This window comes from Haliaeetus albicilla, chromosome 28 (genome assembly GCF_947461875.1).
Source record: "Haliaeetus albicilla chromosome 28, bHalAlb1.1, whole genome shotgun sequence".
Lineage (NCBI taxonomy): Eukaryota > Metazoa > Chordata > Aves > Accipitriformes > Accipitridae > Haliaeetus > Haliaeetus albicilla.
Genome location: NC_091510.1, coordinates 9,883,779 through 9,902,981, shown reverse-complemented (window position 1 = coordinate 9,902,981; position 19,203 = coordinate 9,883,779). Strand labels below are relative to the sequence as shown.

General features: G+C 35.7%; 2 protein-coding genes across 14 annotated transcripts in view; one reads left to right on the top strand and one right to left on the bottom strand.

The window, feature by feature from the left end:
• PPFIA2 (PTPRF interacting protein alpha 2) overlaps window positions 1-19,203 on the bottom strand; it is a 346,865-nt gene that overhangs the window by 24,486 nt on the left and 303,176 nt on the right. For 7 of the 13 annotated variants that reach the window (XM_069773304.1, XM_069773312.1, XM_069773301.1 and 4 more), the window contains 4 exons: window positions 18,953-18,982; window positions 17,944-18,074; window positions 17,214-17,395; window positions 12,352-12,445 (listed from right to left, as the gene is read on the bottom strand). In XM_069773304.1, coding sequence (XP_069629405.1) covers window positions 12,352-12,445; window positions 17,214-17,395; window positions 17,944-18,074; window positions 18,953-18,982 — 437 coding nt within the window. The remainder of the gene's footprint in view (window positions 1-12,351; window positions 12,446-17,213; window positions 17,396-17,943; window positions 18,075-18,952; window positions 18,983-19,203) is intronic. The other 6 variants (XM_069773313.1, XM_069773306.1, XM_069773302.1 and 3 more) reach the window with 2 other exon arrangements.
• The window catches only part of MYF5 (myogenic factor 5), a 279,874-nt gene that overhangs the window by 241,572 nt on the left and 19,099 nt on the right, over window positions 1-19,203 (top strand). The gene's annotated exons all lie outside the window — the stretch shown is intronic.

Here is a 19,203-nt window from a genome sequence, read left to right as displayed (position 1 = left end):
CTTCCTGGAGACATTATGGGAGTAACTGCAATATGCTATTTAAAATATATCACTACCCTGAGCCTGGTTTTGCAAAGTCAGGAAATTTCATGAACCTCAACTGTTTAGCAGTCATCCAAAATTTGAGAGACGCTTGTATTGGTCTGTTTCAGAGAGAGTGCCTCGAAGTGGGCTGTCTTCAATCTTTTTTTTTTTTTTCCAAAGACAGAGGAAAAAAAAAAAAATCACATGTCATGTCAAGTTGTGTTGTGGAGTTGTGTGTCAGAGAAGCGGGGCTGCCTCCCCAGCACTGACTTCTGATGCTTAATCCTCCCCAAAATGACTAAGTATATTGTTACATAGGACCACTTTCTTTAGCACCATTTTTCTGAGACCCAGGTACAACTGCACAAATCACCATCAACCTACCAAGCTGAGAGCACAACTATCTTATACCATGGGGACTACGAATGCTTCAATATCCCTCTAGAGAGCAGAGGTACATGGGAGCAAAAGGCAGGGGGAAATGATAAGAGCAAACTTATGTTATTATCCTGCAGATTTTCTCCCTCATATATATCCTTCCCTTGCACCAGGAAAATTCTAGCTCTGTATCAGCAGCCCTCACCAACTCATTGCATAAAACTCAATGAACTTTTATTAAAAATAAGAATAATCTTTAAATAGACTTTGTGTCGGAAGTTAACAAGATCTTGATTTAAAGTGTGTCACTTCAGTGACGTTCAATTTTCTTAATGAAGGTGAGGCTCCCCCCATGAAGCAAACGAGAAATAACAGCTTAGGATTTCTGGCACACATAATGCAAAGACTCAGTGTAGTACACAAAGTCCACACACTATCTTGATGAAACTTGAACAATGTTTCAACAGAGATCTTCATATTTCTGCAAATAATAGCATTTACTCTGATAGTTCTAGTAGCGTTCACATGAAAAGTCCTCAGGGATATTATATTACGCATATTATAATGTCTCTTAGTTAAAATGTAATCATGAATGTGAGATAAATTGAAAATGAGGCACAGTGAAGTCAAGAGCCAAATCAATCCAAGCAGAATTTAGTTAAAAATTTTGGCTAACGGGCAATTTAGATCCTATGAAATGGCCTTTACTCACAGACATTTTCTTAAAAAGATAACAGACAAAAGCATTTACCCTCTGATTATTATTATTATTACTGACACTATTGTGATTATTGTTATCATGAATACTATAATGTTTAGTTTACAACAAAATATTATACATGATTGGTTTCTAGAAGAGATTTAGACAGAAACGGTAGGCCAAATATGCTGCATTTATCTGAGTAATCCTATGATTTCAAGTTAAGATTAAATACATCTGCCTCTCGAAAGCTAACATACTCACATTCAAAGACTCCAAAATTCAGGAGAGAGGATATCTAATGAATTAAGCCAGATTTGGATTTTATCTTTTCTATTGTCATCTGCTAAATATTTAAGAAAGGGTAGAATCCTGTAGCTAAGGTCATTGTATGACAAAATAAGGTAGCTGAATTTGTATAAATTAATAATGATATTAAATGTCTAATAAAAAAAAATAAGTTACACTTTATCTATTTATTTTTCTGCAGACTATAAATGTTTTTAAAGTAGGAAGTAGAAAAAAAAAAAGAAAATAGATTTAGACTTGATATTGCCATATAATGGTGATTTAATTTAATCTGAAAGGATCCATCTGACTTAAAGACTGCACTAATTAAAAACTGGGTCAGATCTTGTTTCAACTTTGGTACTTAAGTGACCTGGCTTTTAAATATTTGAAATCCTCATTCTTTCTCCTTTTAGATACTTGATATAATAGACTGAGAACAATAGGCAAAATTCAATTTCCTTTTCTACAAAATGTTTTGTATCCAACTTTAAGGAGTTTTCAGAAAAAATGACTGAAATACAGAAATCAAGATGCAACTAATAAATAAGAGTTTTTAAATCTAGAAAACAAGGAAGTATAACTCTGAATTTAATAGCATCCCAGATAACACAGATTAGCAAAGCAGATTTAACAATGCTGTAATTATTTGATATAAGTGTACATTTTAAGTATAGGGAAACTGAAGGACAGCATTTTTTTTTTTTCTGAAGACATATTAAGTGAAGCATGTTCAGGAATGCTTAATAAAAACCCTAACAAATTAGAGATGCTGAGAGCTACTACAAAAAAAAATAAAACACCTGTGAAATAAACAGACTTGCATAATACATAGCCTTGCAATCTTGTATGTACTGTCCTGCATTAGAGACCCCTGGAGTTCCCAGGTTGATTAGATGTTATCAAATCTATTTTTATAAAGCCATTTCAAAATCACATATTCTAAATGAATGGGGTAATCCCTGTTCTCTTTGAGTTTTTTGTCCTTACACCTTTAGAAAGTTATAGCTCATACATGCTTTGAACAGATGAAATTTTCTCCCCAAGTTCCAAAAATTATTCAAGAAAAAATAACATTTGTATGATAGATCAAAGAGGAGACGAAGATTTTAAAGTTGATATCAGGTTAACAATTTTTAAAAAAGCCAACCCCAAACAAAAAAATGAACCAGTGAAAAAGAAAACAGTAAAATTGTAAGCATAAATGAAATATTATTGTACAACTACTACACAGCATGAGGGCTCAAACAGGAAAAAAAAGAATTGTGTACTCTGGATTACTAGAGTGTTTACAAATTTGAGTCCTCTATGATTTAATTAAACAGAATTTATGCCTTAATAGCATTTGTTAATCTAGGCCTTGACTCTCACGATTTTTTCAGTGACTTAAACTTTCAAATGCCTTTGTGATTCTGGACTTTAGACCTCCCCAAATGTGTTTATTTACAGAAATTGACAGAAGTTATCTCCAACTAGTTAATCCATTCTGTTAAGCCCTACAGGAGCAAGTCCTGACCTGAATTTGTGTATGTTTTCAAGGTTTACCATTATTTTGAATGCTTTGAAAGTTTTCATTTGGGTCAGTTTTATGCATGGTTTTGTTACATAAGGTTCACAGAAAAACAAAAAGAAATAAAACGAAGAAAATAAACATGGTGCTGAAAATGAATATGTTCAGCAGCCATGGTGTTTTAACTTACCCAGATATGCTTTTCATGAGATGGAGAGAGATGAATGGAAAAAAAAAGCACATAAATGTTAATGAACATATAGTCATCCATAAAAAAAAAATAAAATCATATGATAGATAAAATAATACAACCATTATAACTTTGAAAATCTTTCTAAGTGGTCTTTGAATGCTTTAAAGAAGTTAATGTTCTTTTGAAGAACAGATACATCTTTCAAAATGAGATTTTCATTAAACTCATGTTGGCTATTTATTAGGTAACACTCAGCACAGCACTTCTACTATCTAAAATACATATTTGTGGCAAAGATCTGTAAACACAGTGAAGGTGGAATAGATTTTCAAATCAAAGCATTTTGCCCAGATTTGAATAATTTAATAATGATTTTTGTGTAACACCAAAAATTCTGAAAATCCCAAACCTGTGGATTTAAGCAAGTTACTATAGAGACACAGAAAAATTGAGTGGACTACAAACCAAGGTTTACTTTTCTACGCACGCTTTACTAATACTTTAGCAAAATATCTTACTGTAATCATAAATGACCCAGACTCGGGTTTTTGTGGTGGGGTTTTTTTTAAGTATGCAGATTTCATGCACATAGGACTAACATTTGTAATGGTGATTCTTGCTGTGTGGTATTTTAATTTAAGCAGTCATAGTAATGCTAGATTAGTAACAATACTGGTATGAGTGATTTGCCCTCTAGGTAACCTAGTCTTGACAATATAATTGGTAACAGTATCTGTAGGAGAAAGCAGGATGCCATTGCCGATAATAAACTTTCTTCAGCATCCTTTAATTGCCGTCATAAAAAGAAAATTATATGCCTGAATGAAACCCAGACATGTCAGAATATTATATTTCTATTAACGAAGGATTTACAGAGATATAAAAATGCTTGGTAGACACAGCTGTAGAAAACTTGGGGGCAAAAAAGCCTGTGCTCATTAATTAAGAAGAGGTTGCAGACATTTCAGTGAGTTCAGGAGGGTGCTGGTTTCAAGATCTTAAATTTTGTTTTCACATGTGTGAGATCAGCAGAACAGCTGGGAGAGAGGAGAGAAAGTGTGATACAGAAAAGTAGATGGAAACAAATGACATTTATACACAGAAAGTTTAAGAAAGGAAAATTAAGGAAGGGAAGGACAACGAAGGTATGCAGTATAAATAAAGGACTAAGGAACTATTCAAACAATTACCAAATCTGATGGAAGTAGCACTAGAATTGAATATGCATTCATGATTCATGCTCATTTTCTACTGAGCTAACTGTAACGACTGGCTTGAACACCTTTGCCGCAGGAGATTTTAATTTTGGACCTTTCAGAGTCTATTGAACTAGAACTCCCACTTCTTACATCCTCCTCAGAATACTCCTTTGGGTATGGGTAGAGAGAAATGAACATGGGGATTAACTGGAATGCGAGTCATTTTCTGGCAGCTTTAATGAGTTGGCAGTTTGCAGTCGCTTGGGGATAACTTGTGGGACCTGAAGGCTGTTCCAGTCTCCCCCATCATAGAAGCAGAGGATGAAGGGATATTCCTTCACTGCCTGAACATTTTGTCCGCAGAATAATAAAATACAGCAGAAAAAAAATGGATCTTTAAATTGTAGCTTTCACCTTTTCATAAGGCAACCATTTTATCACCATTTTATTTGAAGGAACACAACTATTTCCCTTTGACATATATTAAACTAAAAGTTATGTAGCATTTTTTTCCTCTGCCGTGTTTTATCCATTCTTCCCTTAAACCTTAATTCTACAGTTAATCTGACAGGATATTTGCATCTGCTGGAGACCATCATTTAGAGAGCCAGCTGCATGCATGACGGTAGTTGCTTATATTTATCCAGAAATCCCAAACTGCAATAGATAGGCCTATATGTGTACATAAGGCAAGGACTGGGGCCTTGTTCTGGTTTTGTTTGATTAAAAACTTGCAACTTGTTGATACAAATATCCTTATCTTTTATGAGGAAAACAATAAAAAGAACTTGGCAAAGGATAAAAACATTATTTTTAAAAAGACAAGATTTTTAAAAACATGAGTTAGATCTAGAATAAAATGTTGTATCAATCCTTTCATCCTCAGAATAATGGGTAAGGTTTAGTAATCCTCTGCAAGATAAATACCCATATATCCTTACATTTGTAATGCTAAAAAGGCTCCAAGTATCCAATGTAATACCAAGATACATTTTTAACATTGCAAAAGCTTTGACTGACTAATGATTTGAAAGGGTCTTCCAGTAAGTGTTAAAAATGTTTGCTAAAGGAATTAAGTTTAAAAAGAAAACTCATCTTTATGTATGTCTCAAGGATTAGACACCAGTCCGGCCAAGAGAAAACCATGGTGGACACAGCAGACAATCCTAAACTGTGTATCAGAACACTGAATACTTCTCTTTCCTCCACTGGAATGAGGAAATAGAAAATAATAGCTACTGAACACAGTACTGTTTGCTGGAAAGGGAGGAAGAACTAAAGATCAGTCTGAAAGCTACTAACAGCATCAAGTAGTTTCTCATAGATGAGGTAGGAAGGGAAGAAATTAAATGCAAAACTCGAATCTTCCTAATGATTTAGTAAATAAAAGATTGGGGGAAAAAAAAAGGCATTGCATTCTTAAGAGATACTGTAAAAAAATAAAACATGTACATTTAGGATATAATGGTGTTTAATATGCATTAAGTATACAGGAACATTAGATGGATGGCACAGAAAAAGACCTTAATTAATCCAATTGGATTCATTTTTTCAAAATGTGTGCAATTAAGAAAATCATTAGAAACAGCTATTTGTATACTGCAGAGGACAGATTATCTGTAGTCACAAATACACTATGTCAAATTCTAATTGCAGCTGCACACATAAAACTTAATTAAAGGGGCATTGTGTGGATTCAAAATCAACTAAATGATAACTACAGTGGTTCAAACTCTTATTCCACAAAAAGGTCTACCTAGACACTTTTTCAAGTAGCCTGTTAACAGAGATCTAAAACTTAGGTTCGCCTGTAACAAATGGAAGTCCCAGTGTTCTGTTTTCTTTTACTGATTTTATTTAAGTGTGGATTACCACAACATGAAGCCTATTTTTTGTGATTTCTCTCTATCATCTCCCAATTTTTGAAGGATATATACAAATGAAAACCAACAAAAGAAAAGGACTGAAGCATTATTAGCAATTTGTCAAATCTGTCAAAGGAATTTATCAACATATATCATTCTTTCTTTTTCTAGGTAGAAAGGAAGAAGAGTCAATTAATACAACATGCTCTTCTGTTCATATGAAAGTTACTGCTCTTTAATATGTACATCTCTGTAGTCAGCTGAGACTTAACAGCACTGCAATTCTCTCTGCAAGGTTAATTATAAGGCTACGAATACTAAGAATTTCTTTTTACACTGTAATTTTACACATGAGAATTGCTTAGGCCTTGATTTTACAGGTCTTTATTCGTGTATGTAAGTATATGTACGTGTCCTGGCATATCAAGGCTTTCCTGCAATCCACTTGAAGGCAGGAGGCTGTATCTGGCAAACAAAAACCTGTACCTGCGGAGTAAATCTCCCCAAAACAGGTTCATAGGAAAGAATGGTTTACCTCGATTTTCCTTGGAAAACATAAACCTCACATCTTAAGCTTGTTTTGGAAACGTGGAATTAATAGATTCTTGACCAGAGTCAAATCAACAAAAATTGACGAAAAGCGTGAAGCTAAAGCTCTGCTCTTGACCTACCCTAACACTGCCAGATGACTAGGAGTGACAGCATTATGACACAGTGCAGTTATTTCACTGGCTATGAGGTACGTAATGACTGTTATTCAAACATTCATATTAATAAACCGGGGAATTCATCAGCTTCTGGGCTGGAATCCTGTCAGTATGATCCAGGCTGGCTGACTTGCATGTGAATTTTTTTCATGGAGATAATTTGTATTTGGGATTGCTGAGGATGCGATGGCATAGGCCAATCTCAGACTGTACTAGCAGTGTGCACAAGGTCAAATCCACCTCCCTGTGACAACCTAGGACTCCACAGCACTGAAATGTCTCTCAAGCCTTGCCTTACGTTGATGCCTTGCACAGGATGAAATAAACACATCCTGTGAAATATCAGTGATTATGACCAACCATTACACACTTTTACAGAAGATATATATGACTTGTCTGTCTTCAGCATGCCTCCTTCTTCAGGCAGATACTTACTTGCTGCAACATTGCATATTGTTGCAGATCAAATAAAACTTTACATTTGAAAAGGATATATATTACTGGTGCTCAGAGCTATGCTGCACTTTGAAAGACAAAGCAAGGCTCTTCAGAGCTGTATTTGCCACCAGTGTGGCTTTTGGGTAAGGACAGTTTGACATCACTCCTGAGCAAAACTGTGGACGAGGAGAATACAACTGATATTCACTAGGACAGTTATAGCAAAAAGAGAAGTGAACTTGACTCTATTTCTTGATAATATTTCAAGTTTGGCTGAGTCCATTGTGTCCATTGTTAAAGAAGATTTTTAGAAAGGGTTCATCATATGGTATTTTAGTTAAAAGGACAGAAAAACATTTATAGAGCTTCTGTTAAGCGCCTTAATTTGCTACCTGATATAAGGTCAGTGGGGATATGTGTTTTCAAGGGGGATACAGATAATTTTATTTTAGGCGCAGTGTTATCTACTCTTTTTCTGAGGTATGAATTGTCTTGTGGGACACATGCTGATCAACTTCTGCTGTCCCAGAGGACAATATGCTTGTATCCGAACCCTCCGCAAACCTTTATAAGTTGCGATAGAAACTGAAATGACCTGACACTTCCTATGCTGGGTCCCAGCTTGGGCTATCACAACACCCCTGGGTGAAAACCAAGGCCAAGTTATTGTGCACCGTCATATTATTTGGTGCAAAAACACCCATAAAGGATGATCTTATGAACAGCTGGAATAGAGTATACAGAGTCACAGAGAAAAGGTACCTACAAAAGTCAGAATTGGGAATTAGGTAACCATTTTTCACAGGGAGACTGATTACTTGCTAGAAAAAAAGTACTAAGAGAAAAGCTCCATTCCTCATTTCAGTGATGGCTGCCTTCTGGAAAGTATATCTTAAGCAAATAAAATTTATGATTCAAATGAGTGCAAATTATTTGAATCATTAGGGGACTCGAATGTAATGGTGACATAGAGGGTATCAGCACCATTAATGTTTTTAGTCCTAAACTGAGTTTTCTTGAAGTTACTCATTAGGCAAACAGGCTCCGAGAGTCAGACAAAAGGCAGAAGATATTACATACAAAATATTAACAGCTTTTGTGTAGAACAAGTGAAGTGGAATATAAAAGCTAGTTTAAATAATAAAAATGCAGTGCATTATTCTTTATCACACCCCAACATCACTCATTTTCACCAAATAATGGAATAACAACCTAAATGCTCTAAATACCTCTAACATTCATTTTTTCTTTTCTAGGACTGCATGCTCGATTTACAACTAGCATGACTTAAAACGTTTTAATATTAACTAGAGCTGTCATATTTAATGTCTGAGAGCAAACATCTATGGATGATTCAGGCAACTTAAGTTCATCTTTTCAGATGATTTTAGGAACATGTTGGGTCTAATTAACAAATTCTACACAGCTTCTAATTTCTCTTTGATGCCTTGGGACAAATACTTGTTCCTAATAAATCTACTGTAATAACCAAATGTTGGATGAATAAGGACTCTTGTTTGAGGTTTATAAATGTCTGGCATATCACTGAGACAAACTGTTAATTACATTTTAATGATGCCTAAGTAGTCAATTGAAACTGAAGGAAATTTTACATCTAAATAGCATCTTCTCAGCAAGAAGCAGGAAAACTTTGAAAGCTATTTTAATGACACTATAATCACCAGAGAGGGTATTGGTCTCCAGAATTACCATATTCTCTCATGAAACTTTTCAGAGTGAAATGTATTATTCAGTAATCTATTCTATGCATGCAAATTGTGCTAAAATAGTATAACACGATGCAGTGTGTTTGTAACTCCATGAGGCCAGAGCAGGGTCAATGCACGTGCTTGCTACTCAGGTGGCCAGGACACCTGGAGGACCACTAGTACCTACTGCCGGCAGCAGCTCAGAATTTGAAACATCGTGCTGCTTTGTCCCTGGGGTAGGGGCATCCTTGCTGCATTACTGATGAAGTTGAATACATTAAAAAAGGCAAAAGTAGAATTTTAGCATTTTAAGGTATTTTTCACTTAAGAGATTAATTCAACTGAAAGAAATACCATGGATAACATTTTAACAGGAATTCATCTTTTTATAATAACTTGTACCCAATTTTAATTTACTAACTCAAAGCTAATTGCAAACTCTGGTGAGTTAATGAGTACCGCGAGAATGTGTTGATCACAGTGATGATTCAGACCTCTGGTTTCACGTCAAGGAGAGAATCCTTGCTTTCCTGCACTAGAACTACCATTGATCTGAAAGAGAAGTTTGCTGAGCTGTTAACAGGGCTGAAAGCCATTTCACTTGACTTATGTGTGTAAGAGAGAAACACAAGTTAAGTATGTGGTATTATTCCTGCTTTGTAGAAAAGTGAATTGGCTCTGGGATCACTGTTTTATGGGTATTTTTTGTTTTGTTTTGGGTTTGTTTTTTTGTTTGTTTTTCCCCTAAGGAAGTGACAAAGTCAGCATAAAGAAAGCTCTCCCAGACCTGAAATGTAATACAAAGGAGTCCTTCCCTGCTTTAGCCTATCCTCTAACTATCCTTCTGGTGGGCCTGGTTCTCTTGGGGTGTTATGTCCTAATCTAAACTAAGCCATAGAAATGCTTACAAGGTGAAGTGCTCCGCTCCCTTTGTTCCAGAGACAGGGCTCAATGTCTCTGCAGGGTTTGTAGAGCCTGTTTAGCAGTAAAAAGGAACCAAACACTTGGACTTAAATCTTACTGCTACATCATGAGATAGCAAATTATTCTCAGACTTCTCTTAATACGTCTTATAAAGACCTCATACACATTATTGTTATCCTTAATGTTACACAGCATAGTATTCTCATTTGCACTACCCAGATCAGCAATCCTGCAGCTACTGCAGGTATTTGAAGGCTCTACTTCCAGAGGGAGTTATGTGTTGTTAAGTATTGGCAAAAAGGAATCTGACCTACTGAGACAAACTTTTCATTTAAACGATTTTCTGGACTGTTTCAACGTAATACTTTCCAAGGTAAGACATGCAAATACCTGACTGCATTTTTTACAAGGAAATGTTATTTCTATTACACCCTATTAATAGCTTGCCACCCTAACGACTATCATATACATGAGATTCTACTGAATTATCTCTAACACAAAATGTTACATTTTTCCCATATTAACAGTTCCTCTACAACTATATAATATAAATATAAACTAGCAATGTATGTTAACTTTTCTCAGATAGTAACCTAAGAGGAATCCTAAAAGCAGTTGTAAGGATTCCAAAGTAAGAAGACAAACAAATCTAAAGGAACAGGGAAAAAATTAAAAATCTTCATGACATAGGTATATAACATATACTTAGGATAAATACTACACAGTTCAGACTAGATGGATAGTCATAGCCATGAAGGAAAGATTCCTTTCCTTCCACCAGAGAACATTTTGAGTATATCTAATCCATAAAGAACCAAGGACAGACAGACACAGGAGAAAGAAAGGAAAGACTTGAAAAGCAGAAAGCATGGAAAAGTCTAATAGTGTGAGGTTAGACAGAAGTCTAATAACAGGTTACCTGTACACCTACTATTTCCAGACCCCAAACTTGGTAGCCACTGTCTTATATGAAGTAGTCATGTCATGTATGCAGTAGTACGTGTTAGATCTTATGTTATTTTATCCAGTTTAAGGAATTAACATATGAGAAAGTGAACAAAGCGAACACATTCGTCCCTTCAAAGTGATTTCAATACTGTGGTACCTTCAGTCCTCAGAGCTGAAAGATAAATAGGGACTGCAAAAAATAGGCTGCTGAAGAATCAATGATGTTCTTTATGAATGGTAACGACAGTCTCAAAGATGCTTTCTAGATTTAGTAAAAAAAGCATAGTAATATACTCTCTACATCCATATATTTCTAAATGACTAACAAGTGATAAAAATGTATAGATAAGAAATACAGGAACACGACTCATCAACTACGATATCCCTGTGAATGTTATTGTGAGTTTCTTAATTGAATTTAAAATGTTTCTTCTCTCTCAGCTAGCACAATGACTGCTTCTCTATCTTTAATTGCTAAATTGAGGCTGATTTAAGTGGAACACTTATATTTGTGCATCACACGGATGTGTGCATTTAAAGTTATATTTCATCAGGAGCATGATATGAAAGTAGTGATTAAAAATATTCTACATACAAATTTAAAGAGAAGCTGAAACATTACTCCTAGATTCTTTGGATTAGAATTGCAAATTCTCTTGAAACTTTGCAAAGGAACATTAAAAGACTGAAAGAAACCTGAAAACCCTACAAATTTAAAAAATGAGGCTTTCAGAATACAAATAATAGCACTAATGGTTATGGATGAAAAATAAACCTGTTTGTTTACAGAATGAATCTGCAAAGCCATTTCTAAGTACCATCTTTTTTCTCTGACACCTTCTAATTACACTGGAACTGTGATGCTGCCAAGAGATTTCTTTTGTGTTTGTAGCTTTATTTTAATAGTTCGCTTTAGCTCCTGGCAGCTGCTATGAGTCAGTTTACTGGTTTTACAAGGAGGTGCACCAAAGACAGTGTTAAAGTATTACATAATTTATGCCAACAAAAACCTAGGTTGCCGTGTGCTGACAGGCAAAAAGAAAGCGAAGCCTTTGACTTCTATAGACAGAAATAATCATGTGTTCAATAGATAATGCAAAAAGTCTTTTCTTCCCTTCTGAAAAATCTATGTAGTGAGTCATTAAACGCCTGGCTATTTTTTAAGAATTGCACAGAAGGCAAACGGCACGGAATTAATGACAATGTGAAATAGAAAATGTCTCTCTCTCATAAACCTATGTTCTTTCACAAATGAAACACTATTGTACAATTGACAGACTCCAGATATTTTTCTCTGTATTTTATATGCAGCTATAAAAACTCTGACACTGGAAAAAAACCATGCTAAGTGGTAAACTGCCACAGTAGATGGTCTTGCTTCTCCTTACATGTCTGCGTAAAACCAACACAAAACCTGACATTTGAATCAAGTTTGAGCCAGTGAAAGTCACGTGAAAAAGGTACTCACTTTTTCTTTAGTCTTCGGTCCTTTTCTGCTTGGGTTCCAAGTTTGCCTAATCCCAGAGATTCCTGAGCTGCTGCCTCTGTTTCCATGTAACCTCCTGGAAAAGAAAACAACTCAAACCCCACTGTATTTTCCCACAGCCCTTTCCTAGTTCCCTTCCTCAATCCTTCAATCCCCCTCTCACCCACCATCATCTATGTTTGTTTCCTTAGGCCATGACATCTGGGGTTTGTGGAGACCATCTACCACCTACAGAGATAAATTCTGGCAAGCGTTTACTACATGGGAAAGAGTAGAAGTAGAGGGAAAAATTGTTTCCTCCTCCATGTGTTTAGCAGAAACGTATGAGAAAAGCACGCTGATGTACTTTGCCTGTTTTTCTTTGCCTCCTAAGGCTCAGGCTCTTGGTCCTAAGTAAGCAATGCCCTTGCCATTTTTTAATCTTAGTTGGGAAATATACAAATGAAAGTGCCTTCTCAAGAACAGTATCATTATCATTGACATAAGACAGCATCACTTGATGTTGTAATACTAAAGTCTTCATTTTGCTCTCACAGAGTCTTAGAGTCTACAATGTCGTTATCCCCGCAAACTCCCAAGCCAGAGATGACACAAAGAATCTGTCAGAGAAGTAAAAAGCCTTCTAGGTCTCTCTGGATGTGTCTCAGAGGCACCTAATTCCGGTCAAAGTCATGGGAACTTGAACAGCTTGCATAGAGTGACAAGGGAAGCTTGCAGTAAGCAAGGACACCTGGACCAAAAATCAGATCATATTATAAACTAAGGACACGACTGGTATTGTATGATCCATGCTGATCATACAATATGTCCACTAACATGACCTTCCCAGTGCAAAAGTGGAAAGATGCTCTGACTTTTTTATTGCTGCCTAGATTCAAGGAAGAAGGGACCTGCTCATGGAGCTGTCAGTACGGTCCCCTGGCTCTGGCTCCACACTGTCCTCTCATTTGCACACGTATGTGTGCAGACAGAGAGGCTGCAGCACTTCTTTGAAGGCTGCTTTTCTCCTGTGCTGCTATTCAGAAGGTATGTAACTGGCACAAGAAGGAAGACGAGAGTATGGTAAATGTTGGTGCTTGACTCCATTTGGCAATGGCAACTTCTTATTTCTCAGCTAACAGATAGTGAACAATTGTAGAGTGGACACTGGCATAATTAAGAAAGCACAGTATAAATTAAAAGATTTATATTCCAATTCATTGATTTTTAACCATAAAATAACAAGTAAATGTTACATAGTGAAATAGCATCACAGCCTTTTACAAGTCACATTTACAGGCACCTCAAACAAGCAAGAACAAAACCTACTGCTGTATCGTGTTTATGACATTAACTTAGAAAAGCCTGGTTTTAAGCTGTCCTTTCAAAGCAGGTGTAGTTTTCACACTCCTACTTGTCTAGACAGAATTTTTCTTTAATAAAGAGGACACTACTTCTGCAAGTCTCATGATGAGAATGATGCTTCCAATGACAAATGCAGGAAAAACAAATGTGTACTTTACTTCATCAGCCTTTCAAAGTTTTCCAGAATATCTCAGGAAATGTTTCTTGCGGACTCTGGAGTAAGTTTTTAATTTAGCAAACTGTCGTATCAATATATTGCACCTTTCTGAGAGAGCAGCCCTCAGTATGTTAGACAGAGATGGTGTGAGGGCAGTGCAATGAGGGGTTTATCACAGACTGGAACGTATTCTTGGCATAATGGACTTCACCGTAAGACAAACACATCTGGTCCTTTGAGTAATCCAGGGTACGTTGTACTGGATGAGGTGATTGCGCCTGTCAGTATCTTCGGCATGCAGATGGCCACAATAAAGGTTTCCTAGCAAGCTGACCTTTGCATACACCATAGAGATCAGCTTGCCTGGGCAGGGCTAAAAATCCCTGCAATGCATTGTTTGTTTTGGGGACTAGAATATTTAAAATGTAACATGGGAAGAATACGTAAGTGTCTAGTGTGGTATTCCCCAAGTGAGAGAAGACTGGATAAGTTTAAAATCAAACAAATAAATAAATAAACAAACCAACCCCAAAAGGCACTTGTGCTCCCTGTGACATTCCTTTTCCCTCTCCAATATTTAAAAGAAATCTTGAAGAATCTAGAAATCTTGAATCTTGATTCTAAGAAAGATCTCCTAAAGCATGAATTTGCCTTTGAACAATAACACAAATAACTTAGCAGAGATGGTAAAAGTAGCAAATTATAAAATAACAAAACTGTGGCAAGTTTAGCAGTTGAAAACTAATAATTTCAGAATTTTGCAGGGAATGCAGAGCAAGGAAATCTTTGGGGTGATAGCCTGGCTCTGTTGAAGTTAGTGATAAAACTTTGGAGGTTCCAATATTACTTCTTAAATATGAGTATATATTACATGTGATTTTAGAGATATTATAGAATTAGTTACAGAAGTATTATGCGTACTTAGAGTGTATAATACCACTGGGAACCCTAATATCCTCTGCATTGATGTGAACTTTTAAAGTGCTCCTTTAAGTGTGTGCATGTGCAAATATGCATTTAAGAAAACAAATTAATATTTCTGAGGCTCAGAATTACGTTTATTACCTCTTTGGTATTTGACATGCTATTGAAGAAAAGGTATTTTCCATATTCAAAAATATAAGAAGTATGTAACTGTATCAAATTGGAATGTTTAATTTAAGCAAGGAATTAAATGAGATTCTTTTATTGATTTTGTATTATAAATTTAGGTTATGAAAACCATACAAATATATTGCAGTGCAGTAATGATAGGACTTACTATCTAGATTTCTGTGATATAGTATCTTACTATAAATAGACCTATTTAATTATATAGCTGCACAGATAGCATACCTGTCATTGAATTGATTCAAGTACTACCATGATTGCTATTTTTTAAATTTTGTTTTGTCTTCAGAGTACTGCCATTGAATGGAAACTGCCACTCAATATCTTTTGGTATCTTAAAAATTAAGACGAGAAAAACTACTCTATAATTCAGCTTTTCAGTGTCATTGCAATTTCTAAAAATATTTTGTTCCTACTTTTTGGTCAGTTAACAGTCCTACAATTAATTTTATACATGCCTGTAAATCTAGGTTGCTTAATTAAAATGTGCATTATACTGAAATCTTTGCTGTTGAGCTAAAGGATGGAAACCACAAAAGTTTCATTTAATTGCAAATCTTCACTAATATCTTTTTGAAATTTCATAAGCTATTGTTGGGAATTACAAATAGGGTTTATCCAATTATACATGTCTTATTAATCATGGTGGGTATTATTAAGAAATTAATCTTTTGCGAGATTACATTGCTCCTGAGATAATCTTTAAAGTTGTTATTTTTGTTCCACATTGCAAGGAACTGCAGGGAAGACCAACACATTTATTACATCTTTGTCCTCTATGTTCATGAGTTACTGTGAAATCATAGATTATTATGTGTAATCCATCAGTATCAATAAAACAGTTTTATGGAATGTAAATGTGAATTAATAACGCAGTCTAAAGTTATAAAATTCTCCATCAGTGCAGACAGTGACATGCAGGTGTATTTAAGACACTCGTTTAACAGATTCTGAAATACATTAAACTACAAAAAAGATTGAATAAATCAGTTTTACTCTTCCCATAGTGAGAAAAAGGGGAATTTAAATTGCACTAAGAAATTAGTTAACTTTTGCAAGAACACAAGATTCTCACAGGCAGAGAGGAGAGAGGCTAGAGTTTAAACAGAGAATGCTCAGTTACTTGATTTTTTTCTGATAATTTGACCTTAATATTACCTTATTTTATTCTGTACCATTTTAATGATGGGTTTGTTAGTTGTGATAAGGACATGTTTTAATAGCAGTTTAGTTTTTTAATTTCAGGCTTACATAGAGCTTAAGTGTTTACAGTTATTGCAAACCCTTAAAATTCTTTTACAGGTGTTAAGTGATCACCATGGCAGTAAAAATTTAGTGCCTCACAAATTTGTACTATGTGACATCTTCGTGACTAGAAAAGAGCTAGTATTTCTGTTTTACTGACACATCTATACCAATTTGATGCTTGTGTTGGCATGTGTACATATACTAATCTTAATCTAGCTAAATCAGATAGCCTAGCAATATAGACCGCAGCTAAGGATGTATTTGCCCATCTGGGGATGCAGACTGTAAGCCTTTGCTGAAGACTGTCACTGCACCTTCCATTGCGTACGCTACCTAAGGTAGTTAAATAAAGTTATGCTAGGACTGATTTGTTTGTTTGTTTTTCCTCTTTTTTTTTTTTTTTTTTTTTTTTGCATGTGGTATAGACATATCCTATGGAATATCACAGAGAAAAATTTTTAACCAGGAATGAATTAGACTAAGGTCTTGGCAAGGGAAAAGGGCAGAAGAAGTAGGAAGAAAAAGCATCGCCGTGAGCAGCATAGCTAATTGAAAGAGTACGGTAAATACATTCAGTGGGAGGCACTCGCAGACATCTATTGACACACTGGAATGTGAAAGGCAACTACACTTACTTGCAAGGACCTTCCATATCATGTAGTTACACCCCTTATAGTGGTTTATTACTTACTACTTTCTCACCTCCTCTTTATTTTGGTTATTTGAGAATACACTATTAGCACTTTTACCCTACTTAAAGAGACTATTGAAGCAGTAGGTTCAGTGAAGAGGCTGAGTCTAGTAATTTGTTCCAGAAGTCTCCTTTCATTTGCATTATAGTCATAGCAAACTCCTGACAAATGTAATTGCTGAGAGCAATGAAGTTTAATGGGAAAGTTCCGCCAGACAAAAAGAGAAAAATAAGCAAATTGGAAACTGAAAAGAAGCAAAATTAAAAATGGAAAAATGACCGCGAAATGGTGACCTTGGCTTGTTACCACTATTTCCTTACTGAGCTGTCCAAGTCGAGCCTTCTCTTTTTTACCAAACAAACGTCCTATTGAAGACTTGATTCCTTTCTTCTTGGGAGCCTTGTGCAGGGAGTCCTGGCTGCTATTGATACTGCCAAGACCAATGCTTTCTGGCTCCAACGAAGCAGGCAAACTACTAGAAAATGATAATAAAGAAATGGCATAGATAACATTTGCAGATTTTTTTTTTACTTTCTTCTGAGCAGCTCTGCAAACAAATTAATCGGTTATACTTTAGGAATAATCTCCCAACAAATGGAACAATCACATCTTCTTCTTTAAATGATTTAGCAACATGTAGAGCAATACAAGATCACATTTTCTCCACCAGGCTGACTGGATCTTATTAAAAAAAAAAGTGGAAAATAAATATTTTTAATTTGCTAAGAACAATTGATGAAAAATACAGGAATCAGCCTGCCGTTTGTCTTTCTAGGATTTGCAGTATCACTGCTTCTTAGTAATGATCAACACTCTACCTCAAACCAGAAATATCCAGCATGTATTTTAGCACTGACAAACATTCTCAGGGTCATGTAAGAGGCAAAGGGTAAGGCTTTCTCTCTTATGGCAGAGGAAACAATTGCCAAGAAGAAACAGGAAGAAATCAGGTCATTTTGGAACAGTTAAACAATAATACGTGGTAAAACTGTGAGGTGCCAATTCACGTTACAAACATCTTACCTTCTGGCATCATTGTGGTATGAAGAAGGAAGGGTGTGAGTCATTCTGATAGCTCTGGGTGTTGGAGGAGGAGAAGTTTCACATTTGATTGTGGCTTTATCTTCACGCCCATCTTCTTCAACTACTGCAATCTGGGGGAGAGAGACTCCATTGAGAGCTGATTAGCTTTTCAAGAGAGTTTCAACATATGCTGCACCAATTTGTCAAGTGAATTGAAGCATGTATAGTTTCAAGTGCAATTTTTTGAGCCAATTGTAAGGATTCTTATTTTGAAAGAGGCTATTGGGAAAGAGCAATTGCCTAAATATGGCAGCTTAAAGTACGTATTTGAAAGAGGAGAGATTACACTTGGTGAAAAAAATTCATTCCTTTTATGCCAAAAAGGTTGATCCAGTAAAGGTCTAAACATGAAAATAACCTTAGACGTGAGCGGGTCTCTTGCATTAAACAGGATTATTCAAGTAAACAAAGTTTCTCGGGGATATAAGGGAGAAGGTAAATGCAGAGATGAACAGGACCACTCTCTCCATAGCTTGTTAACAGAATGGTCAGAATGCTTAAAAATACGCCTGAACAAAAAGGAATTTTGTCACAGCATATAATGATTTATCTTAAATACTGTCTCTGCTCATGCAAAGATCCCATATTCAGTGCCAATTCTATAAGCAACTTGATATTGCTCCAGAAGATTTCAAGTAATCTGACTTTGGTTCCTCCAGCAAGAACAATGGCCAAAATACTTGTGTGTGTCCACACTTTTTTTTAACTATTCCTTTGAGCTTGTGCTGTGGAGGCTACTATTCCAAGGTATTGCTGGTGGGCCTTGATTCTGTGGCTTAGCTGCGACCTCTGCAAGCCTTTCCAGGTAGGATTAAAATGATTATGTTTAGGAAGTGAATGAAAAGGAGCAGAGGGGATGCAGTGGCTGGCAAGGAACCTGGTTATCTAAATAGCAGAGGAATATGACAAATGTGTTCTCCCAAACATAAAAATCCCCCCAGTATCATACCTTTCTCCGGTGTTTCCTTAGGTCGCTTGGCTTAGATTGGTAACAAAAACAGCAACAACAAAAAAAGAATGATTAATAAATCTTATTTGAGCATAACAAAATGCCACACATTCGTTCTTCTCACACTCAGAAGTGGGAAGCAGAGATTTCATTAATTTAATACTATCCATACTATATACTAATTATACATTGGTGTCATAACACAAGATAACTCCTGACAAATATGGCATTCTAGGAAAGGAGTTATTTCT